The sequence below is a fragment of the Alligator mississippiensis genome, chromosome 4, assembly GCF_030867095.1.
Source record: "Alligator mississippiensis isolate rAllMis1 chromosome 4, rAllMis1, whole genome shotgun sequence".
Classification (NCBI taxonomy): domain Eukaryota; kingdom Metazoa; phylum Chordata; order Crocodylia; family Alligatoridae; genus Alligator; species Alligator mississippiensis.
Window position 1 is genome coordinate 82,098,435 of NC_081827.1, and position 26,187 is coordinate 82,124,621.

At 42.6% G+C, this 26,187-nt stretch overlaps 1 protein-coding gene across 1 annotated transcript; it reads left to right on the forward strand.

The window, feature by feature from the left end:
• Nucleotides 1-1,774: 1,774 nt before the first annotated feature.
• ALX1 (ALX homeobox 1) lies at nucleotides 1,775-25,114 on the forward strand. Its single transcript, XM_006267902.4, has 4 exons — nucleotides 1,775-2,289; nucleotides 5,299-5,603; nucleotides 10,336-10,464; nucleotides 24,485-25,114. The coding sequence occupies exons 1-4, from the start codon at nucleotides 2,061-2,063 to the stop codon at nucleotides 24,803-24,805; spliced, it is 984 nt and encodes a 327-aa protein (XP_006267964.1). The 5' UTR covers nucleotides 1,775-2,060; the 3' UTR covers nucleotides 24,806-25,114.
• The last annotated feature ends 1,073 nt before the right edge of the window (nucleotides 25,115-26,187 follow it).

A 26,187-nucleotide genomic window follows, 5' to 3' on the forward strand; every position in this document is an offset into this window, starting at 1 on the left:
GAGGAGCCCTATTAGCTATTTCTCAAAGGACTTTCCCCCACAAGGGCGGTCCGCAAAGGGGTGCCCGCGCATAGAAAGGCCAGGGCAAGGCGGGGGGCACCTCTTCTGCTCTGTAGCTCTCAAACCAGGCTCCTTGAGGGGAGAGGCTCCCCCGCCCCACTCATTTCTGCTTCTAGCAAGTTGCCCTGCCTGTGCTTGACCCCGGATCCTCCTTGTAGCAGAGGAGCTTCCCGATCGCAGCCCGGGAGCGCGATGCCGATGGGGCGCTGGAGAGAGCCGGGGCGCCTGTGTCCTCTCGGGGGGGGACAGGACCCTGCCTGACATGGGTGCCCGCCAGCTCCCTCGGAAATCAGCCCCGAAGGAACCCAGAGGCCATCTACCGGCTCCCGCCCCTCCATCCCGCAAGAGGCTGGCAAAGCCCAGCCCGGGTCGTGGGTGCTCAGCTGGCCCGGGCCCGAGGGATGCTGGCAGGGCCCGGCAAGAGGGGCTGTAAGCGCTCCGCGGCCGCAGCCGCCTCCCATCATGTGTCTTTCATTTGGAACCCCCCCGGCCCGAGCCCGCGTCTGTCCCGAGGCGTTTCGTGCTTTTAAGGCACGGCAATAAACAATCTGCCAGAAGCTGCAGCACGCAGAGCAGCGGCCGGCCGGGGATTAGGGGCTGTTTCCTTCGGGCAGGGGCAGGAGCAGGAGCAGGAGCAGGAGCAGGAGCAGGCGCGGGGCGGGGGAGACGGGACGGAGCCCCGAGCGGCCCCGGGGCCGGCGAGCGGGCCACCCCGCGGGTGTCACAAGCAGTGTCTGTGTGTGTGTGTGTGCGCTCGGGGGAGGGGGTGATGATTTCATTTGAACTCCCGTCCCCTATGCAGGAGATGGGGCTGGGGACCGTACCCCGCGCCCTGCAGCCAGGCGGGCTCCTGCCAGCCCCGCGCCTCCAGCAGCTTGCGGGGGAACGAGCCCGTGGCCGAGCTGGGGGGGGCGAGGCTGAACAGCTGCCCAGGGTTCAATCCACACCCCCGCCCCCGCCTCCCCAATGCCAAGCGGTCCAAAGCACCAGCTGCAGCCCGGGCTGGTGCCACGCGCCTGCGAGTCGGCCCGGGCGGGCAGCGCTGCCGAAGCGGGCACAGGGCGGCCGGGCTGCAGCGGCGGGAGGAAGGCCTGGCACGCAAAGCTGGAGCGGAGGGACCCGAGCCGCCCCGCCGATGGACTAAGCAGCTCGGACCCGGGGGGGCTGCCCCGGATGAAATGCCCCGTCTCCCAGATGTAACCCTCGCTCCTCTGCGGCCACACGAGACGCAAGCCGCTTCAGGCCCGGCGTGTGCGGGCCGCGCTGGAGGCCAGCACCGGGCTGGCCGGGCCGGGGGCGATCGGGGCGCGTCCAAGCCCTGGGCTGCTCGAGGGCCAGGCTGGGCAAGGCCTGCTCCGGCGCTTTGCACCCACCTAACGTGCAGGAGCCGGAGCCGGCCCGATCGCGGACTCCCTCCGTTTCTGACTCCCTCCATCGCCCCCCCCCCCCCCCCGAGCACCCCCGGGTTGCTCTCGGGCTCCAGACCGCGCCTTTCCCCGCCTCCGGCCGCATCGCCCCTGCCCTGCTCGGCCCCAGGCCCTTGGCGATGCCTCCCGAAGCTGCACCGCTCCCAACTTTGCCTTTGGCTGGGCTGGGGGGAGCGGGGGGAGGGCTCGACTTTCCCCTCTCCTTTGCAGCAAGGGGGAACCATTTGCGGCGGGGAAACCGCCTCCCCCCGCTTGCGCGTCTGTCCGCCTGAAACGGCTCCGTCGCAAGCGGGCCTGGATCTCCCTCCCGCGTCGGGCTCGGGCCTGGGGGAACCCGGGGTGGAGTTAGCCGCCTGCCTATTTTCATATTCATTAGCAAGGGGAGGTTGCGCAAGGAGCCCTGCTGGGCTTTCAAGATATAAAAAGCGACTTCGGGTCCCCCCTCTCAAGACCAGACAAATCAAAGGCTGGGAGGCGCAGCAGCTCTCGTGAGCTCCCAAGGTCTCTCCCTCCCTCCCGCCCCTGCTCACAGCCCTGCCTCTGTCTAGGGAAGAGGCTCCCCAGCAGCCTTAGATGATTATGGATTTTCTGAGCGAGAAGTTTGTCTTGAAGAGCCCGAGTAAGACCAGTGACTTTTACATGGGAGCAGGAGGCACCTTGGAGCACGTTATGGAGACGCTGGACAACGAGTCCTTTTACAGCAAAACCCCCGCCAGCAAATGCGTGCAGGCCTTCAACCCGCTGCCAAGGGCTGAGCATCATGTCAGGCTGGAGAGGACCTCGCCTTGCCAGGACAGCAATGGTGAGTCTGCCTCGAGGATGCTGGAAAGTGCTGCTGCTTTCCCAGGGTCGCTCTTTTTATGCCGTGATAACAGGAGGCGCTTTAATGCCTGGATTAACGCTTGGGAGGGGGAGAGGTGGAGGAGGGGGTGCAAGGACTTTCAAGCTCCATCACCCCCTTGGAGATCCTCTGGAAAACCACCCAGCCAGCCCCTTTCCTAGGGCTCCTGCCTGCTTCCCTGCTTTGCCTCTTTGCTGCAAGACAAAAGAGTCAAGTCCCAGCCCGACAATAAGAGCCCACGTTTGCAGCCAGCAAAGCACCCACCTCCCCCGTTAACGAGAAATCCCCCCGCAGGGTGTAGAGCAGGAGTCGGGGGGGGGGGGGGGCAAAAATAAAGCAGCAGCTTTTCTGCAGCCGGTCCTTTTGTTACGGGCTGCAGTGCAGTTTGCAGCTTGTACCATAAGGAAGTAGCTTTTGGCAGGCATTGGGATCTATGCAGCATCTAGTCGTATGACAGGCGACTTCACTTTAAGATGCAGTTTCAGATGGAGAGGAGCTGCGGGAGTGCGCTTTGCAGCTATGATCATCTCGGTTTAGATGGGGTATTAGGAAAGCCCCTCTCACTAGGAGGGTGGAGAAGCGCTGGAAAAGGTGGTGGCATCTCTATCCTTGACCCGGCTTGACAAAACTCTGGCTGGGATGATCTATTTGGGTGATGGTCTTGCTTTGAGCAGGGGGTTGGACTAGATGAGCTCCTAAGGTCCCTTCCAACCCTCATTTTCTAGGATTGTATGATCCTTGAATCTATGATCGTTGCAGCTCCCAGCCTTAGCACATTAAACCGAGGACGGGTTTAAACCCCAACCAACAATCGTTTGGAGATGCTTCCTTAGCCCTGCAAGCATGGTTTCTTGCTGCCCATCCTGGGCAAATGAGCTTTCCTAACCAAGAAGGCTTCTTTCCAGATATCAAGCCACCTTAGGCACGGTCCTTCACGGTATCTGCTTGGTAAAGCATTCCTCTCTGAATACATTCAGCCCAGCCAAGTCAAATGTTATCAAAACAAGACATCTATCTTTCCCGTCTCTTATCACAGACCTGACCACTTCGTTTCCAGGCAGTGAAAACCCGTCTGCAATTCTCAGAAAACTTTTTTGCTCCTCGTATCTATCGCGTTGCTTTCAAACGAGCCAGTTAAATATGGGATCTTGACAAAGCACTCGTTTGCAAAGCAGCCCAAACAGTGCAAATGCCAATTACAAAAAATGAAGTGCTCTAATACACCCTTCGGAAGTAACTTTCCCCTTTGCCAAGTTGGTCATAAAATAAATCTGGGTTACTGTTAATTATTAACCCCCCCCCCCGATATTCCAGATCAATTAATCATTTAAAATATGTACTATTTATCATGCATTTTAAGGGCTAAAAATGGAATAACGTCGCATTTATTTAGAACGATGGTTTACTTAACTCGATTGCAAGAATATACTTATTGTTCATTGCATGCTATGTTAGTACAATTTTCTAAAGTATATTTTTGAATTGATTGATAAATATGTTTTGAATTTCTGGAAGTTAAGCACACACACACAAAAATATAGAACATGTTAATTCTTTATTTTTAAATAAACTAGTTGCAGTTCTGACATTTTATTCCAACTGGCTTCTCTGTGTGTAGTCCAGTATTTATTAAAAAACACTAAAAGGAAAAAAAAACAGTGCTGGCTAGTGGAAAGTTTCTAGATATGGTGATAAACTCCTAGGTATAACAATGGGACTAAATAAATAACTATTCTGAAAATATTTTTGAGACAATTGTATTTTATTTTGCACCGTTTTAAAGGCAGCACCAAAAATACAATGGCAGTCTTTTACTCTTAAAAATAGCAACAAAAAAAAAGTGTTAGGTAGAAAAGCAACAGCAGGTTGATTTATTGAGTGTAGTTATTGTTAATTAGCTTCTTTAATTTATGCTTGGTGTTTTACTGAATTATTTATCTCTATATTGGGGGTCATGTATTTGTTCACTCAGCCTGATTTTAGCCAAATAATCTTTTTGTTAAAACTGGCATTGGTGAATAGATAAATAGTATAATAAAATCAACCCGAATGCATTGCACTGGATCAATCGTTCAACAAAGTACATGACTGAGAATGTCAGAAAACCTTAAAACAATGGTATTCCAAATGCCATCCATCATGGAAGTTGTAGTATAGTAAAAGTTTCTTTTGCTTCTTTATGCAAAAAAAAAAGGTTTCAAAATTTTGTAACGTTTCATGCCTTATCTAAACTGTGTGACGTTTAAAACAGTTTAATTTATTTTTATGCAAAGTTAAAGGTATTTTAACTGTTATTTGTCACTTATTCTTTTTGTAAAAATAATTCGTGTTTTTGCTATACTTAATGCAAAAGACATTTAGAAATCCTTTTTAGCTAATTCGCTTTTTGAACAGACTGCTACAGTTTGTAATCACGGCAACTATAATTGAAAACTATTCCAGTTAACAAATCCAAGAGAATTTATATGGAACTTTTTTGGCTTTGTGAGCACTGTTAATTTTATTTTCATTTGCTTTTGTTGTTCTTGGTTAGTCAATTTACAAATGTTTAATTTATTCTTTATTTTGCATTTTTCATAGCCTTTTGTTTAATTTGTCCTAATTTAAACGCATTTTTGTCAGGAGCTTTATACCATTTATTCTATGTTAGAATTCATTATGTTATACCATTTATTTTATGTCAGAATTCTATATTGATGCAAGTCTAATTTAAAGAGGTTTCAAATATTGCCTATTTTGTTTGGCTTGCAATATCCAAGAAATCTGTAAATCTTCCCATGGAAACTTCTCCATCCTTCATCCATTAGTGAAAATATGATCGGTACGAATCCAATTTATTATTACAGGATACCTTGTCATATGAAATCACTTTGAAATGTATAAATACAACTGAGCAGCTTCCTTATGTGTTTCTACAGAACTTCAGAATTAAAAGCTTACTTAACCAGTTATTCCCCCCCCTGTGTACAGTGAACTATGGGATTACTAAAGTAGAAGGACAGCCTCTTCACACAGAACTTAACAGGCCCATGGACAATTGCACCAGTCTTAGAATGTCTCCAGTGAAAGGGATGCAGGAGAAGGGAGAACTGGATGAACTTGGTGATAAGTGTGACAGCAATGTCTCCAGCAGTAAGAAGAGGAGGCACAGAACCACCTTTACCAGTTTACAGCTGGAGGAACTGGAGAAAGTGTTCCAGAAAACCCATTACCCTGATGTATATGTAAGAGAACAGCTGGCTCTGAGAACAGAGCTCACTGAGGCCAGAGTCCAGGTAGGAAACTAACTTAAACATTTTCCAGGATAATTTAAATGTTCTAGGGACTGATCAAAAGCACACTGAAAGACTATATAGAAGTCTGTAATACTGTAACAAACCTTACATTTTTCTTTTTTGTGCCTGTTTGTGTGTGTAAGGATGAACCAGTTACTTGAACTGATAAAATAACTTTCTAAAATAGCTTTAGTGCCCTGGAAACTTGCAGAGAGGGGAAGAAATAAAAAGAAATATAGGAGGAAGTTTGGTTTCTGATAATCCTGCTTTCCTTAACATTTCAGGCAGTGCATGCACCAAGTGTCAGCATGAGATATATGAAAAAAGGTGCTCTATTGAGAAACACAACTTGAGTATGGTGGATCCTACATTTTTTATGGATTGAAACAGTAATCAACTTTCACATTTCTTTCAGAGTCTATACTGAAACCACATATGCGTATAGTAAGGACCTGATACAGTGATCTCAATGGGAGCTGAGTACTCAGTACCTTCCAGGATTCAAAGCTAGTTTCCTCTGCTTGCTTTCAATCCTGCATTTTAATTCCTAGGAATTAACTGTATTGTTCATCAGTTAATTACTTAGCATTATACTTGTATTCCTTAACAGTACATATAACTGGTTTATATAATACATGTATGCAAAATAATCTGTGCATGCATATTTAATGTTGAACCAAAATAATTAAATATGAAGAAAAGCTGAAAAAATAACAATAGCTTTTGAGTTTTGTTTTCAAAGGTTAGGTTTAGCAGCATATTAGTGGTTGCATTTTCAAATTTTATTCTGTTTTTAGAAGTCATATGAGCTCCAGTGATATTCAATTTTTATGTTTATGGAATATCAGTAATGCAGAATCTTTGTAGAATAGGATTTAAAAAAAAATTAACCAATATATGAGGTAACAACTTCACAACCTGTAAGTTTAAAAATACAGTAAGAAATAAAGGTCAGTTTTCATGCACACAAATGGAAATTAAATTGAGATCACTTTTATAATCTAATTCAATGAAATAACCTGAATGAAATGAATCGTCTTTGCACGTCTGTATTCAATGAAGTGGCATAGGCACTCTTGCCATTTGACAACAGGATCCAAATTCTTTTGGCTGCACCCACGCAACATTACTAATGTCAAGAAAATTTAGTCCCGTGAATTTAACCACTGAAACCCTGACAGATCAATCTTTTAAAAAAATTAAGGATTTTCTTGGGTGTGACTTTTAGTCATTAGTTTGTCCTTAGATTTAAAAGAAACACATGTAAAACATTAACACCATGGTTATTTCAATTGCATCACGTTGGGATCAGGGGGATTATCCACAGTAAAGTAATACTCGGCATGGATACAAATGGAAGAATGGGTTTCAGACCTATTGTTTGACTTTGTGGAAACTGCTCACATTTTTTGTTAGGCTTTCTGAAATTTAAGTATGAAAATGGATAGATTAAAGGTGCAAACTTCTGTGTAGCTAACATACTTTCAGAACATTTGTTTTCTATTCTTTTATCCAAAATCTTCGCCTGCTTAGAAAACAACCATTATTTGCATTTCTGATCAGCCACACGGGAAAGGAATACAAAAGGAAATGGTGATCATTTTTATCCCAAGTAGCAAAAGTGTTCTATCACAAGATTAAGCAATTTAAAATGCCTTACATCATTAGAGGCAAGCATCTGGCAATTCAAGGATAACAAGCAGCAGATTTTTGCGTTACTTTGTGTAGGCAAATTGTTACTTTATCTTTGCCAAGAGTCAGTTTCTAGTAAAGTGATGTAAACAGAAACATTTTGGGGGATTGTCAAAGGAAAATGTGTGCGCTTTTTTCTCCTTTAGTTACTATACATTCAAGCAAATTGTTTTATTTACTTTAGCAAAATGATCAGCTGGATACCCTACCCACATTTCCCTTCACCGCCATTTCATCAAGATCCAATTTAATTTTTGTCCTGCATACATGCAGAGCGCGCCAACCTGAACCTAATTTATCTAAGTTGTTCTCTTTCCTGCTGCATGTCAGTGTAGTAATTGGCACCCATTTTAAGGAGATTGTCAAGGTCTTTTTTCAATGAAAGAGCCTCATTACTAAATTCCCTTGGCATGTTCTTGGTGCCTCCTGTGGAGACAGCAGGAAAAAATGTTTTTCTTTTTCTTTTTGTTGAGCCCCAGGCATGATAGATAATACAAATTTACCAACAAGTCCTTAGAAAATATGTTCAACAGGTATAGGTCTGTGCCTTGTTTTGATTGCTGGGGACATTTTTCAAAACTGCCATATTAAATTTGCAGTAAGTACTGGGAAATTAACCTGAGCAATAACATGCCCCTGCTGTTCAGACGATATCAAGGGCAAGTTTGAGTCCCAAAGGAGACCAGGGTAAAAATCCCCAAGAATTACAAGCACTAAAACCACTGTTAGCTACCAGAAACATTTTCAGATACCTCCATTTTACATTTTAATGACAGTTGAGTTTAAATTATTTCCTCACCCTGCAACCTTAGGCACAGTTTATTTCATATGCTATTCTGGAGTATAAATCACACAGCTTTATTGTTGCATCAGACATAATGAAGTAGAGGGACAGATACCATCTTTTATACAGTGATGACCACAGTGAGTTTAGTTACAAGAACTGAAATGTTTGCCCATTGCAGAACAATAAGGGCTTGACCTGGCAGTCCTTACTGGTGTTGAGGAGCAATTACTTTTGTGAGTATTTACTTTATTTTAGTGGGATGATTCTTATGAGTAAACATTCGCTACTGTGGGTGCATCTACATGTAAGCTTTACTGCAAAGTTGACTAACTCTCAGTAAAGTGTCACCATCTACACACTACAAATACTATTCTATGGCAGAATTATTTACTCTGCTGTAATGCATGTGTAGCTGGTGACCAGGGCTGGCTGTGGCATAAAGGTGACACAGTGCAGGGTCTGCCTGATGGCTAGCCCCACACTGTAGCACCCTCATGCTCCAGCCCTCTGCAACACAATGATCCAGGGCGGAGAAGCTCTGGGATGGCAGGCTGACCTCCCCTGGCCCCCCTGCCTGCTGGGGCTGTGCTGCTTTGGCTCAATGTACTGTGGTCTGAGGTGCATGTGTAAACACTGCACCCAGGAGCGATAAACTCTGGTGCAAACTGTGCCAAAGTTTATTCAGGTGCATTAATAGCATGTATAGATGCGCCCAGTGGCCACATCCAGACATGGAGGGGTGTGCGGTTTGTGGTGCCGCAAACCTCTTTGTGGCACTACAAACCACATGTGGCAAATGTTAAAATATGCCCTGCACTGCAAATTTCCAGCATGGGGCCAAAATTTGATACCAGAAAACAGAAAAAATGGCACAAAAAGCAGCCCAACACACACAAAGCAAGCATGTGCCAGCACACATGGAGGCCGAGCTGTCCAGAGCAACACTCTGGCTGTCAGCTAGGCCTCTGTGCTGCCCGACCTGTGCCCCTCCTGCTACAGGCCACCGAGTAGGATTGCTGGGGCCAGCACGGGTGCTGTTCCCAGCCTCCAGCTCTCCATGGCCAAAGAGCTGGGAGACCTGGGCAAGGGCAGTTTGCCCGTTGCGGGACAATTTTTCTTGTAACAAATCTCATGTGCAGGGGTGTGCACTACGGCAATTTGTAATGCTAATTGATTATATAAAAGGCTAGGAAGAGGGTATGAAATCAGATCTAGGCTCCTTTGCACTAAAGTTCCATAGCTGTTTGTCAGAAGGATCCCATCAAACTCATTAGAATAAGAAGTACTCTTTTTGTAGGCTTTTAGACAACAAAATGATGAAAGCAATATAAATATTTAGAAGTAGAGATATGCTTATGCTTCCTGTAGCTCCAGAAAGTATGGTAATGAGATACACTGTGCATGTTCCACACATATAACACCCCAGACCAGAAGTAACATAGTTACCATAGTGTGGCTCTGTGCGTGGACCAAAAGCTCTGACACTCATCAGTGTAACACTAAGGTAGCTTCACTATATTTGTTTAGGAGGTAATGCAAGAAAAACAGGTGTTGTGTATCTCAGTACAGTGCAAACTTGGCATCATGGCCGAGCAGTGTAGATATACCTTAACCTTAACCCTTAAACTTAATTCAAGGTCCGCAATAAACTGGACTCTTTCCGTTGATTTTAGTGAGCATTGGCTAAGAACCAACATGAACTTCCTTTCCTTCCCAGACCTCCCATTGCTCAAAATAGGGAAAATGATGCCATGACCATTCACTATATTCTGTTACAAAGTAACACGAGTCCCATAACTGCTTATTTTCCCCCAAACTTGACTAGCTGTGGCCATTCCTTCATGGGCCTCTCCATCACTGGCACAACCCATCAGGCTGGTGGCCAGCTTCTCCCTCCATTTTCTTATTGCTCCAGGCAACGTTTTTATTCCTGTACCTTAAATAAAGAGCTCAGCTAATCATAATACTAGGAGACGAAACTTTTTTAGGTATGACTTGCCGCAGCTTCAGCAAGTTACTCAAAAAAACTGAGTCATTCCCTGACTACTTCTTTTAGCCACTGGGAAAGAAATAGATTCCCTATATACGTACCTAAAATAACTAGAATTCATTTCAGTAGACCTTGTATGGAGAATAGAAATTCTCCCTTCATAGAAACACGGACATTTTGACAGTTGCCTTCCAAAGTCTCTTGATTTTAGTAAAGCCTCTTCAGTAGCCTTTTTTTGATTGCTGTTTGCTTCTGTGATTTAGGTTTGGTTCCAAAATCGGAGAGCAAAGTGGAGAAAAAGAGAACGTTATGGCCAGATCCAGCAAGCTAAAAGCCATTTTGCTGCCACCTATGATATATCTGTTCTGCCAAGGACTGACAGCTACCCCCAGGTATAGTAAATAATATATAACAACGCTTGGACTTCCTCCCTGCACATCAATATGATTATAACTCAATTTAAGTATTCAATTATTATTACCTATATACTAAGATTAGTATACTACACTAAGGCTTTGGATATTTGCCCTTTCTTCCTTCCTTCTTTCCTTCCTTCCTTTTAATTTTAAACTTGCGTCTCGATGATGCTATACATACAGAGACCTAGAGGGAGAACAGCCATCAGTTCCACTGCACTTACACTGTAACTGCTGTACATCATCCCTTTTCAAATTCTTTTCCTTTGTAAAATATTTAAATAAATATAACATTTTGTAGCCTTTGTAGCTTCAGGGCTTTTTTTGGTGAACCGTAGTCCTTCCTGGACAAAGAGTTTCAGGAGACTCAGTGTCGGCCAAGGCATTTGTTTTCTTTTTCTCCGTCCTCCCCTACAACACACACGCTCACTAGTTACTGTATATTTTCATTTCCCCCCAGTGATGTTTTGTTTTTTATGCTTTTTATAAAGGTCAAAAGACTTTGTAATCATCGGAGCTGCGACTACAAACAACAGTTCAAACACTGACACAGAATAATTAGCTTTCACAGTACACTGCTGTAATTTTTTATTAAATAGAGATTGTTATGGAAGCTGATTCATACTTAAAAAGTTCCAGTTAGTGTAGCTTTCTTTCTTGATTCCAGAATATAGAATACATAGGGATGTTTTTCAGTAATGTACTCTTCTGATGAAATCCTAACCCCATTGATATAAATGGGAATATTGCTATTAATAATAATTTGGACAGAGTTTCACTTTTTGTATATAATAATTAAGAATCAAAGCTATCATGCCACTCTGAATATGTTTTGATAACAGGAGGTCTTTTATTATATGATTACTTGGAAATTTGGTCTTAATCTCACAGCCATTTAAACACATGCATTTGTATATTCACACAAGTTGTCCTATTGAAGATAATGAGATTGTGCACAAGCATAGAAGTAAAAGAGATGTTTCTGGATTTTCAGGATTAGACCTAAAGGTGGGGAAGATGATGATCAAATCCTTCTTAATCATTATACTTTGGTTTCTCTTTTCTTTCCTTCTCAGGCCCTACGTCCATTCACTTTGTTGTTCTCCCCTCTCCTATCCCTTGGTCTTTAATATCAAATCCCTTTGCTGTTCTTTTGCTTACTTGTTTCTATATAATGGGTTCTTACTTACTTTTAATCCACTCTCATGTATCTCTCCTATTCCTTTTTCATTTCCACCTCACTATTAAAATAATTTTAAAAAATTATGAGTGCCACAGGCCAATCCTAAGCAATACCTTCTTTTGTATGACAAAAATGGGGTCTGTATCTTTATCTTTGTTGTGCTTTGTCATTTTTGTTGATTTGGGAGCTCTTGGCTGTCAGAGACGTTACCAGGGATCACTACGTGGAAGTGGCTCTTGTCGATCCCCAAACAAAACCTGCCTTTTTTCACAATGCCTATTGCAAGGTTCCTTCTTAAACCAAATGCCTTTCACTTAATCAGTTTAAACAGACAGCCCGACTATAAACTTGTCCATATTAAGAAATAGGTCTCCCTAAGCATCATTATTTATATTACGATCTTTTTTGAATGGCTGAACTTTCAGTAGTACCAGACTACAAAAGAATGCACACACCATTCTGGGATCCATAAGCTGTTAAAATACTAAAAGTGTGTTTTTAAAATACCATAAAGTGTAGAAAGTTGTAATCCACATTAAATGATAACTGCTTGTCAATTGTTGCTAGTTTTTAAAAAAAAAAAATTAATATTACAGGAGAGTGCCAAAGAGAATAAACCTGCACACACTGAAAATGTCTCTGTTATACTTTTTTATTGCTCAAAAGTCATTGCTTTTTTTCCCCATGAACCAAGTGAATTTTTTTTGCCTAGGTTAATGTCATGCCTATCAAGTTTCAGCATGAATGAAACTTTTAATCACGGAATTGTAAAAGAAAAACAGGGATTTATAATAGAAATTCTGATTGTAAATGCTTAAGCAAGCCATGTCAACCTTAGTGGAATATGTGTTTTTCAGACATATATATAGGTGGATACAAATCCACATTGGCACAAAAAAAGAACAGGCATAGATATATTTATTTGGATTTGGGCCTGTGTTTATGAGAAAACTATACCAAACAGATTCCCTGCTGACTTTAAACAGAAATAATACAATTTTAAACTAAAATACAAGGGTCAAATCCCAGAAATGAGTCAAATCCCAAAAATGAGGCAATATAGCCAGCTTAGAATAGTTTGGGGTGTGCATGCCACATACACCACTCTGTGTCAGGTATACTCCTTGGTTCATGCTCAAGGCTTCTTTTAGGGAGCTACATTTCTTCATTTCTGGGACTCCATGTGCACTGAGCAGAAGTAAAAGGTGCTCCTGGATGCAGTGTGGAGGCAATGAAAATATGGTCTGTGAAACCTAGTATGAAGAAGGGCAATGAACACTAGTTTCACTGTATTCAAATGTCTTTGGCCTGACTTCTGCCTCGCTCAGACCCACATGCATGCACACACAGAGATCACACAATTTACAAATGAATCAGACTGCCAATATGGGAGAAAGATACAAATAACTATTGTTATTTCTGTTTTTCTAATTTTACTATTGTTATTAAATGTCTGAGAGGCATTTGACATGATGGTGAATTAGAAATATATTCTGTAATTATATTACAGGTCAGTCAGGATTTACTTTTGTGTTCTGCTTGCTTCTTTCTGATTCTGATCATGAATTATGAATTATGACTTTCTAGTGTGACTGCTGTTAACACAGCAATCCTAGGGGCCCAACACTTAGAACAAGAAATAACAACACAAAGTAAACTAGTCAGCCAAGTTTTTGCTATTGCTCTGATGTATACCTAGGTAAAGAGGCTTTCTTAGCAGCGGGGACCACCACTAATTAGAACTACTTTATAAAATCCCTTTACATATTGATGAATATTTGCCCACCCTTGTCTTTGCCTATAAAAATACATGATTTCTAGAGAGGATACAATCATATTCCTTTCCCCACTGTATAAGTTGGGAAACTGGGAAAAGCTGTTGTATTCACTGCTGTGTGGCCTGAGGAGCAGCAACAGATGTGAAACTCTGCTCTGAATTGTGGAATTGCAGCCTGTGGATTTGTGCTTTGAACCCACCCATGGCTGCATTCCCAAAACACATATCCCATTTGTGGTCCAGTAGAAACAGACAACTGCATAGCATTGCTGTGCAGCAAACAGAGGGTGTGGAGAACCCCTGCTCTGTTTTTCCACTGATTATCCCCATCACACACAAAGTGACAATGTGATGTTTCTAATGCATTGGGACTAAAGGATTTTCCCATAACCAAGAAAGAATCGTTTCAACTTATTTGAGCTGGAAGGTTGTGTCTGAATTTTCTGTTATTCAGCCTGAGCTATTAAATTATACATCTTAATCTTGAAAATAGGAACAGACACTTTATTTTTGGCCTTTTTTACAGACCATAATTGTTTGCTCTATCTATTCTGATCTGACCTAATTTACTTTTACAGTTGTTGACTGTAGATGGAGGTTGCAGTGCAAAACAATTGGCCAGCATGTTGAAAAAGCAACTGGAAATGCCAAAGCCACCCAAATTCTGCTCTTGTGTTTCCACATGCCTATCTCCCATAAATTATAAGGGTAGCTAACAATAAGTGGCTGAGAGAACTTAATATAGTACTTGGGGCACAATCTTTTGCCAATCTGTTGGGATTTAGGCTCATCGAATATACTGTAGGACAAAATAATCTTGATACCTGAACTTTCTAAAAATTATATATTTGATTAAAAAGTCCCACCGTGTTTTCAGCTTTTCTGATCAACCACAACATTGGTTAATATATTTTTTGAATGTGAATATTTCAAATTTGAATATTGTAAAATGTGGTTTTTGCAAATTTTGACTTACGATAAAAACACATAACACATACCTTTTTAATTAGAAATTTATTTGGATGTCATTAGTGGCAATACACATTTTTCAGTACTGTAAAACTGATGAAATACATTTTTGTCACAGGGTATTTTTTTAAGAGAGAAATAAAATGTTTACCTTATTAAGTCAGAGTTTGACAGGATAAAATGTGCCAGACATTGAAAAACATGACCAAGACACCTTAGGACTAGACTGTACTTACAAGGTACAGACCTGGGGGCAGATTTACTTCATGGAAGTATTGTGACTGTGGTAGGAAGAATAATTTCAGGGCTCTGAGGGTGCACTGACCTACTGCCCATGCACTTCTCACCCCTCTACAGAGGGTCAGTTCTGGAGACTGGTATGAAAAGGGAGAGAGAACCCCATGACCTTCAGGGAAGCTAGTGCCAGTGTCAGTGATAGGTCCATAGGAAGTACTAGGTAATAAATATTGTATTTACCCAAATTCAAGATGACCCCCCACCAATAACTAGATTCTATGCGCAGAAAATGTATACATTTTTTTATCATTTTCCATGTATAGAATCTAATTATTGGAGGATCATCTTAAATTCATCCCCCCTGCCCAACTGCAAGTGGTGGGGAGACAGGCAATGACCAGGGCAGTAAGGGGACAGGCAATGGGGGAATGGTGGGGTGACAGCAGTTGAGGAAGTCAGTGCGGGGTATGCAGGAGGGCAGGCCAGGGGGGATAGGCAGTATGGAGGTGGAGTGGGCAGCCAGTGTTGCAGGGGCAAGCAGCTTGCCCCCTGCTGCTTGTCTGCCCATTTACCCCAACTTGTGCCTGCCCCATTGCTGCCTTGAGCCTCTGCCCCCGCTTTTCTCGGTCTCACCCACCTCAAGCCTCTACTCCCCCTGCACCTCTTCCTCTCCCCCAACTTACCCCCCACTTACCATTAAGCTCCATCACCTCTCCAGCCTGGAGAACAGAGGATGGCCCCCAGCCCAACCCCAGCAGTGGCACTGAGCTGGCAGCACTGCTATGGGCTAGGTTGAGGCCATGCTCCAGGCTGCAGTGGGAATAGAGCCTGCCCATGGGTAAGTGGGGTGGGGAGAGGGGGAGTGGTGGGGGGCAGAGGCTTGGTGTGGATATGGCGGGGCAGGGGCCTGAGGATGCAGTGTGGGAGAGGCAGGGGGGCAGAGGTGGTAGGTAGGGGTGATAGACAGCAGCTGCATCCCTGCTCTGACCCAGGGTTGGAGCTGGAACTGAAGCAGCTGCCTGCCCACCCACCTCATACTCAATTTCAGGATGAGGGGCTCCCCTCCCCATGTTAAGTGAGGGAGAAAACTTTGTCTTGGGTTTAAGTAAATATGGTAGAAGCCAAAATTGGCTTGTTTTAATCCAGCTATGCTCATCCGTTTAAGTATTGCAAGCTGACCTTATATCCCGCATTATTAAGGTTTAGCAGTCAGTCTAGTTTCACTCTGATTGCTTTAAACTTAACCCATATAAAAATCTAATCCATACATTTAAGAACTTCAGTCATTATATTATATTACATGTAAATAATAGGAGCAGAATATATTTCTCTCTCCCATGTTGGAACTCTCTCAGACTACTATTTTCTTTCTCCACACTTTTGGAGTATTTTTGTCCCTCTTTTGTGTCACTGCAGTTGAATTCCTGTTGCTTTTCCTAATGCAGTCAAGAGTAGATATGAAGGCATGCATGCACCACTACCTACATGTGTGTCACCTACATGTGACTTTTCAAAGAAAATCTGGAGCTTCAAAAGAAGTGGGAAACTATAACGGTAGAAAAGAAACAGTGACCAACCATTACTATCATGCTATTCCATTTGGCAATGCAAGCATGTAACAAATACGTATAAATATGCATGTGATGCTTATTAAGCTCTTGTATCATAATTCCAAGTCAGTCTTTCTCCTGATGCATATAGGTCACTCCCATTAACCAAAGTTACATGTTCAAATTCAATCTCTCATGTGGTATGCATTATATACCATATGTTAAAAGAGTTAAAATAAGTTTTTACTATAGCCAACTGACAGATAACCACAGTACCAGTATGGGTGTCTGTACACTGCAGTCAAAGCAGTAGATGTGTAAAGTAGTGTAGAGGATCTATGGATTGCGTTAAAATAGTTAACTTGGGTACTAGTAGCAGTCTGGCTGCAACTAAACAGATCTCAGCATGGGTTAACTATCCAAATATTTACCTTGCTTCTCATACTGATTTTGTAACCTGTATTGAGCTCTGTATTCCTGCACAGGTCTGTTACCAGTAATTAAGATTGCTAGCTAGTTTAAAGGCAAAAGTATTTTGTCTACAGTACTCTGTAGTAACAGTCACTCTTATAGCCATTAGAACTGATCATGCTAAGCAGCAGTGCCTCTTGTTTTTGATCAGGCCGCACAACATACAACACATTTCTCTTCTACTCAATAAAAGCACCATAGTCACTTCACCAGTTAGAACTTTAAAATATTTGGTCCTTGGTTTATCAGTATTGCCTTTCCCTCATCATTTTATGTTGGAACGTCAAGTGCTTAAATGTTTTGGGTGAAAGTCAGTCTATGAAGACAAGACTACCCGGTGGTTCTGTAGTGGGATTTTTCCCCTTAATAGCATCCCTTCAAAGATATGAAGTATAGTGTTTGACTATGTCATGACAGCGTTGTATGACTAGCTCAAAGATTTTGGGGGTTACAGTATATCTGATAAGTGCTCTCTACAAGAAATAAAACTTGGTGATATTTAGAATACTGGGTCAACTTTGGTCTGGCCAGCTCATGTACCAAAAGGGAGCAAAGAAGAAATACTTCCCTGTTTCTTGGCCTAACCAGAGACTGAACTGACCTGTGGCCTACTTCAGAGTTGCCCAATAGAGTTGCTGTTGTAACTTGTGCTAAGTCAGTTCTTTTAGAAGCTTCCATTGGCTTGAGGTGCCAAAAAGTGGTGGCGGTACAGGAACGGAGAGGAGGAAGAGTAGAAAAAAAGAAAGGGAGTGAGAGAATGAGAACAGCAGACATGCCCTGTCTTTATCAACTCTCTCGTTCTGCCGTTAGGACATTCCTACATTCCTTTGTACATCTGGGGAATCCTTGGCAACCCTATTAGGGCAGCTGTTGTCCCCTTTGTACTGTCAAGCAAGAAACAGAGACAGTGGCAGGGACCTGGTTCTTTACCATATTATTATTTATTAATTAGGATCTAGAGACCAAGAGAGGCTTCCAGACTGTATAGACAAGACAACATGAGACAAATGATATAAGAAAGATCTGTTATCATAATAGTGGGACACAACAGGTGACATAGGCGACTGGTAGGGGGTGGATGGGGGTGCACATGCCCCCCCGACTGGGCCAGGGCCCCCCCGATGGCTGACACTGATGCTGTCGGTAGGGCTGGTGCCCCCCCCGACAGGTTTGGTGTCTTCTGCGGTGCCTCCCAAGATTCAGGAGGCACCAGTCACTCATGACAGGTGATATCTTCAATGATATTTAGGCTCTTATCTCCTGCTGCTATTGTTAGGCACACAGAAATCTTTTGAGTATCGTTGTAATTTGCCAAGCAGTTTCATAAGAAGTCTGTGGTAAATCTGGGACTTGGCACCCTAGAAGCGTGGCCTTTTTTACATGGAAGAAAACAGAACCAACTGGAATATAAAATACTTGAGTTAATTTTCTTACTCCAGTTCTGTCAGGCAGAAGGTTATATTCTAAGGAAGTGACATCATAATCACAATGATAACTATGACTTTCTGTTTTTTTTGATATCATAGCTATGAAATCAGACCCTATTTTTCCCTATCTGGCAGGATATAAATATAAATAAAACATACAGTAGGTAAATATGTTGAAGGGTTCTGGTGATTTCATGGTAACCACAAGAGCAAAGCTCATGTTGTTTGTGATGTTAACAGAAACCAGAGATGTATGGCATGTATAGCCTTATTCACAGCCTTCCTGAATTGCCTTTTATATAGTTCATGTATCACACAAGACTTTAAGAGGAAAAATATTTTCTTTAAATTCATGTACATAATGTCCCTTTCCCCCCTCACATACCAGAAGCAGCTCTGATAATTTCTACTTATTGTAAAGCATTACTATATTTATTTTTAATTCCAGGATATATTTTACACCTAGAAATTCACTTTGAGACATTCATGAAATAAGACCTTTCTAAGTAGGAGAACTATGATATCATGCACAATGAAAGCAGAATACTTTTCATGTACAATCATTAAGAAATCTGTTGCACATGAGCTATAAGTGGCACAGGCAGCTGTTGATAGCTGCATGTGAACCTCGGGTGGTCAGGAAAGAAGGCAAGGGAGCTTGAGCCTCTGACCATGTGCAATGGAGCAGGGGACAGAACATTGTTCTGAGAATACATGCTAGGTGTTACTGCCAAGATCCAAGTTAACTCTTCCTTGGCCCTGCAGCCTGTGCCTAATTCAGGGCACTGGATCCTCATTTAGTAGCTGTGGGGCCAAAGAAGAGTTAACCTGGCTCTGGGGGCAGTGACACCTCTCTTGCAGCAGTTTCCTGCCCCGCTCCACTCTGTGCAGCTTGGGGCTCAAGTCTCCCTGCCTCTGTTCTGCTGCCTCTGCCAGATGCAGGGTCAGAGTGACACTTGGAGGGGGCTAGGGTTTAATTTGTGGCATGCCTGCCAAAAAGGGTCACCACTGTATGCTTAGAACATGTAGCATCCTTATGAAGCAAGCTGCAAGATTTTTCCAGGATCTTCTGCTTTTCAAATTTGAACAACTTGTTGGAATTCCTTTTTTTGCTAAAGGAATCTGCGTGGGCAGTTTGTAAGCTTTAAGAATCAATAGTTTGTTTGCTATTCATTTGACAAGGCCTAAATATATTTGAGCATTTGTGGACTTTATTCTGGCCTCACACCTGTGCAGTCTCTTTGAAGTCAAATGTGTTTAGGATAAAAATATCATGAACATTTGTGGTACTCTATTTATGGTTTGACTGAAACCCAGGTCAGTAAAAACAAGGTCACAAGAATGACTGACTTTGTGTCATCTCTAGATTGCATAGGTTTCTATGCAATTTCAAACTGGACCTTAAAATATTTAAAGTGTGTCTGTCACAGGAGACTTATCCACTAGGTCTGTGCGAAGCTTTGGGTGCTGATTTGATTCAGAGGAGATTCGGCTCGATTCAGTGGCTGAATCTCCAAATCCGAATCGAATCAGGAGACCAATAAAAAGGTTTGAATCAATTCGAAGCTCTCCAAATCTTTTCCGAAGATTTGGAGAGCTTCGATGATTCGAGCAGTCCCTGGTGGCTGCAGCAGGGAGCTGCAGCCGGACTCCAAGCTGGTAAGTAGGGGTGGGGGAGGGGAGCTGGAGGAGGGGGGAAGGGACCATGGGGGGACCCTTGCCAGGCCCCATCCCCTGCCTGCTCCCCCAGCCCTCTCAACCCCTGCCCGCTCTCCCAGACCCCCCCATGGCTGCCCCACCCACCCCAGCTCCCGGTACTTTAAAAAAAAGTCCCATTCACCAGGTGCTTCTGGGAAGGGGGGCGATCCCTGCTGCCCCCATTGCCCCACAATTCATGGAGGGCTCTGCCATGAACCTCCCGACCCCCCAGGGGGCTGGGGAGGGTTGGGGGGTTTATGCAGAACTCCCATGCAGCATGGGGCAGTGGGGATTACCCCCCACCCAGTAGCACCCGCTGAGTTGTGACTTATTTTTCCCAAGTGCTGGGAGTTGGGACAGGCGGGGCAGCCATTGCCGGGTTGGAATAGCAGGCAGAGAATGGGCTGGGGTGGTTCAGAAATTTGGAGATTCAGCAGCAGCCAAATTTCCAAATCAGATTTGGCCGAATCGATTCAGGACAGTGATTTGAATCACCAAACTGAATCACTGTTGCCTCAAATCAGCTGAATCTGAATCCAAAGCAAATACTAGTTGCTTCACACAGGCCTACTATCCATAGTACGGGGGGCATATCCATTGGTCAAATCCCTACTTGTCTCTCTCAGGCACTTCAAGCAGATTTGGGACAAAATTCTGTCAGGACTCATATCTCTTCAGCCTATACAGTAGCAGAATTTGGGCTATGCTTTCTTAAGACTATATTAAGCAAGACAGATAAATGAGACTGTCTAATGCAGCAGTTGTCAACTGGGGGTACACTACCCCTGGGAGTACTTTGAAAGTTCCCACAGGTATGCCGGGGCAGGTGAGGACAGAGTGCCATTGCCTCACAGGAGCAGGGCTTGGGCAGGGCAAGAGCAGCAGTGTCCTTCTCCACCCGCTCACCATCCAGCTGCTCACCATCCCCCCACCTGCCATCCAGCCACGCGCCACCCACCTTGGCGGGGTACACTTATTAAAAAGGGGGCTGCTGGGGGTACACTTAGTAAAAAAGGTTGAAAACTCCTGGTCTAATGTGTATTAATTACAGAAGTAATTGGATAATAAATAATGGATAAATATCTGAAGTAGTCTGGAAATACCAAAATCAATAATTTTTGTGAAATTTTTAATTTCTTTAAGTTCCATTTAACATAAAAACAGCAACACAAGAGGAGTTTTATAAAACTATAGCCTTTAGATCACACAGAATGAGTGCGTCTACACATCGCCATATGGTGAAGTTAATACAGCACCGTGCTTTAGTATTTCCTTTTGGAAGTACTAAAGCATGGAGCAGGACAGATGGTTACTGTGCTAGGTGCACGGCACATGGTTAAATTTCACCACTATGTTGCCATAGTGGCACAGTATACCTGGGGAGTGCACCATTATGATGATGTAGCTGGCGATCATGTGTAGACACACGTGATCACTACATAGTTGTAGCATGCTGTTTGGCAACATAATGTCTTTATATGAAACTTTATGTCTTGCATGTTGGTAGAATATAACATTGAGTGATATGCAGCATTAGTGTGTAACTATTAGTTTTAGATTTCCATTATAGACATACTGGGGCAGATCATTGGGTAAAGTAAACTGGCATGGGTTATGCTAATGTACACCAGCTGAGGATTTGACCCATTCCTGCTAAGCCTAATAATTACTGGATTATTGTTGGCACAGGCCAACCTTTAGCATTTCCAAGTATTGGGCCCTCAAAAAGCAGAAGGCCTGCAGTAAATTATTTTCTAATCAGGAGTTTGTGAAGTAGGCTTGCTTTGAAGGAATGAGCATAAAGAATAGAAAGATATCTCATTCACTGCATGGCAATTTGAAATGTTTAAAAGATTCTTGTGTTTGTACTTACTAGTAGGACAAAACTACTATAGCTAGATAAGGACATGAGAGGGAAGATTTTAGGTAGATTTCGCTCCTCCTGTGCAATTGAAACAACCCCCTGAATGTTGTTGGAGCTTATCATTCTTCAAATCACAAGTCTTAACAGGTTTTTGAAGGGCCAAAATAGTTTGCCATCTTGTGACTAGTTAAAATTGGCTCAGGCAAGTTCACTGGGGAGTAAGAAGTCTAAGAATCATGTGAGATTCTGTGGGCCTCTGAAGATCCTTGCAATAGTTTCAAAAAGCTGGGGCAGGTAGATGCCCACCTAAGCATCCTAAGCATCACTTGGGCCACTTTGCTCCTGTGGATCCCAAGAGATCCACAAGAGGAAGTACCTGATCACCTCTGTCAAGGACCTTGTTCTCTCCATTCTAGCAGAATACCTGAGATGCACAGGAGCAGATCTTTAAGAGGTGTGAAAAATATGTGCACACATGTGTGCATAGACAAGAGTATCAGGAAGAGAGGTTATTCTTCCCTATTGGCCCTAGGTACTCTGCAGGAAACTTAGCAAGGAACGTTTCTCTTATATTACTTTTTTTCACTTCTAACACTGCATCTGAAGCTGCCAAGGACACCAGATTAATTTAACAGCTCCCTATGACCCATACCAACATTACTATTTAAAATACTAACTTTGAAAATAAGAGTTTAATAACCAGATTTTTATATCTGCGCACAAGATCTCAACTAGAGGAGCTCAATGAACCATAATTTATCTCTTTTCTTTTTTGTTGATGGGTTATGCAGGTTTGCTACAAAGTAGTAGGCAAACCCCAGCAATATTTATATACTTATGCATACACAACATTGTATGCATCTGTTATAATGAATTATTTCAAACTGATCTCAAATTTGGCAGAAAAAAAAATTGCCCTCATCATAGAGATAACCTACCTATACTGAAGCCAAAATTCCTTGACCTACAGATTTAGAGGAGGCAAAACTGGTTTTACAGTGAGCAGCTTAACTATGGAAAAATCCTGCCACTTGAAAGTATGTGGCACCAAAGGTGTGTATCACACTTTACAAGCTCATAATAAAGGTCCAAACCCAACATGTTGGAGTGAAGATGTTTCAAACAGACATGTTTGTAGAATGAGTAAAAGTCCACAGTAAATAAAGAGTATAGAGTTCGTGGTAGAGCTGTTCTTGACAGTGTATGAGAGAAAAAAAAAACCTGTTTGCTTGGATTTATTGTCATGTTAGTAAAGTTTATAGATTTCCTTTTATTTATTATACAGAAAAGAAGTGTATTACAAAAGATTGGAGCTGCCAGGCCATGTAAAAGAGATAAGTGTATAAGGAGATAGTTGAATGAAGAGAGCATGATTGCATAATCAAAAAAGTCTATTCATGAATAAGGTGGCTGCAATAGAGGGATATGCAAGGTAAAGACCATGAAAAGACAAAGGAGGGAGTGTTTTATGTGAGGTTTGGTTGGAGAGTGCTCGGTGAGTCAATATATATACATACATATAGTCTGAGAGAGAGGCAGGAACTGAGTTGTGCTGAAAAATTATTCTATACAACCATCTATCAAATACGAGAAAAAAAACATACATTCATAAATAGCATGCATACAGAGAAGATAGAAAGCCAGAAGCAAAAAAAAAAAAAAAAAAAAAAAAAAAGGAGCCTTCAAGTGACTGCCAAGCTGAGAAAGGCATTGCACAGCAAACCCTGCATAAGCGGTTACACCAAATCTGCAGCAGACATTGCTAGTAACCACAAAGTTTGTCTCCTAGTCTGTCATGCAACCTTTTCCAACAAAAATGCCATACACTGTAGCCAGTTAAGGCAGAAAGCTGAAAGAAATGCTCACGGGTGTAATTTTGTTTAGAAACATCATGAAAAGGGGTTTTTACTTAAAACCCTTTTTGAAACCACTTTAGAAAGAAGCCATGAATGTATTATGACTCATGTCTATATCTTCTGGATTCATTTGCTTTAATACACAGCTACTTGAGGCTATTACATTTCTTAATATTTTTTTGTGTCCTCACACATCAGTAGCTTGAGAACCTTAAGTCTGTTTAGTTCAGTTTTGCATATTCTATTAAATTAAAACAAATTACATATTTTCAACTAGCAAATGCTTTTATAGTGGCAGTGGGTATTATATATTTTGTATTCTTACACATACAATCCAAATGAAGTCCACTGATTTCATTGGCTTATATCCATTAAAGGATGGGTATAGTGAGGTATAACATTAAATAGTGTGGAACATAGGCAATGCATAGGAGGCGTATGGGGGGGCACATGCCCCCCTCTTGACAGAGCTGTCTCCACGAGTGACGCTGCTGGCAGCATCAGTGGGTGCTTGATGTGCCCCCCCTGCAGTGGCGTATTGACGTGCGGGAGGAGGGTCAGTTCCCCAGCAGCACTTGGCTCGGTGAGATCGGCCACTGGGCCTCCCCCGCTGCTCAGTGATCGGCTGCTGGGAGACTCCCCTGCCCCCACACAGTGATCGGGTGCTCTCCCAGATTCAGGAGGCACCAGCCCATGATGTGGAAAATATCATACAGTGAGTTAATGGCAAGACTGAAAACAGGAATTAGCAGCCCTAGCTCCCAGGCACATGATCCAATACTCCTACTCATGCTGTATCTTCACTGTATTTTTTAAAGTAATTTAAGAGAAATAGTAAAGTAGTCACTACTGTTATACAGTGCAGCTAATTATGGATGTATTGAGTGAAGCGACATGAAGAGAGCAAGCAGAGAACAAGATAAAAAATATCTAAATTTAATTTGATTTATTTTATATATTCCAGATTCAGAACAATCTGTGGCCAGGAAATGCAGCTAGCGGTTCTGTGGTTACTTCCTGTATGTTACCACGTGACACTTCCTCCTGCATGACGCCTTATTCTCATTCGCCCCGGACAGATTCTGGTTACACAAGCTTTTCAAACCACCAAAATCAATTCAGCCATGTACCCCTCAACAATTTTTTCACTGACTCTTTACTTTCCGGGGCTACCAACGGACATGCATTTGAAACCAAGCCAGAATTTGAAAGGAGGTCCTCCAGTATTGCAGTTCTACGAATGAAGGCCAAAGAGCACGCTGCCAATATTTCCTGGGCTATGTAATATAATAATACCCCTTTTTTATAAATAACAAACCAAAAACATTCTTATTTTGTATATTTAAAGGACACAACAATAAGCTGCTGTATGTGGAATGCTAGTGGTCAGGATATACGTGAAACCTGCTTAAACAAATACAGTATCCTATTTAACAATAAAACTTAAGAACAAACCTGGATAGATACCATGCAACAATGTCAACAAGATCTGTTTTGTTGTATTTTGTTTTTATATCCAAACATATTTTGTTGTACCAGTTGATGAAATATGACTATAAAGCTGCAAAAAAAGAATAAACTTATTAAGCAAATACATCTGCTATATTTGGTTTATGTCAGTGCTACATATAGAATGATTTCCTTCTAAATGAATATCTGATAAAGGAGGAAGTCTGTAGAGGAAAATGCATTTGATTATAAGGCTCTGAGGTAAATCTTTAAGGGTGTTGTGTGGGAAGTTAAATATATGACTCTCCTTGGAAGTTGCAGACCTGACTCCCAGAGCACTGTGCATTAGGGCTGTGCGAAACTTCGGGTGCTGATTCAATTCGGAGGAGATTCGGCCCGTTTCGGCGGCTGAATCTCTGGATCCAAATCAAATCAGGGGAGCAATTAAAAGGTCTGAATCGATTCAAAGCTCTCTGAATTGATTTGGAAAAGATTTGGAGAGCTTTGGTGATTCAGGCAGTTTCCGCTTGCTGCAGCAGAGAGCTGGACGCAGATGGACTTTATGCTGGTAAGTAGGGGGCAGTGGATATTTTTTTTCCAAAAATATCATTGAGTGAGAGTGAGGCCAACAGTTTGAATAGAGTTTTCAGTGGAGGAGGATTGCATAAAGTTATCTAAAAAAAACATAAAATATGTAGGGTTGCAACAAAGCAACCTGATGCTTGGGTGATACAAGAAGAGAATGGAAAAATACTGAGATTCCTCCACCAGATCCAAAGTAAGGAAAAAAAATATTTCCAATTCCATTTCTGTTTTATAATCAGCCTTTGAAGGTATCTTGGAGGTGAGAATATTTTTTATTCTATTACAGGTTTGCTGAACTTCTGCATATTGAGGCATTTTCTTTTTTTGTCTTTTTTTTTGCTCCTGCTGATGTCCATAGGAAAACCCTGTTGACTTCAGCGGCAGCAGGATTGGGCCCACTGCTCCCAGCATATCGCAGAGGAATTAGAATGTCAGCAGACTTTCTGACATTGCTGGTGGAAAAAAAATAGAGGGGAAGAAAAATACTTTACATCTGGAGAATTGCTATCTGCTTTGATTTACTTCTCCTCCCTTTCCCCTGTCACATTCCAAGCTCCTTCAGATGAGTGAAATGTCAGCCTCCTTGAAAGCAACAGTCAGTCTCTCAAGTTCATAAAGGCAAAGTAAATTAAT

Bases quoted from the DNA above. Each gene is read 5' to 3' on its own strand.
- ALX1 (XM_006267902.4), top strand. From the start codon at position 2,061: ATGATTATGGATTTTCTGAGCGAGAAGTTTGTCTTGAAGAGCCCGAGT. The intron at 5,604-10,335 runs GTAGGAAACTAA...TCTGTGATTTAG, and splicing joins TCACTGAGGCCAGAGTCCAG to GTTTGGTTCCAAAATCGGAG. The intron at 10,465-24,484 runs GTATAGTAAATA...TATATATTCCAG, and splicing joins GGACTGACAGCTACCCCCAG to ATTCAGAACAATCTGTGGCC.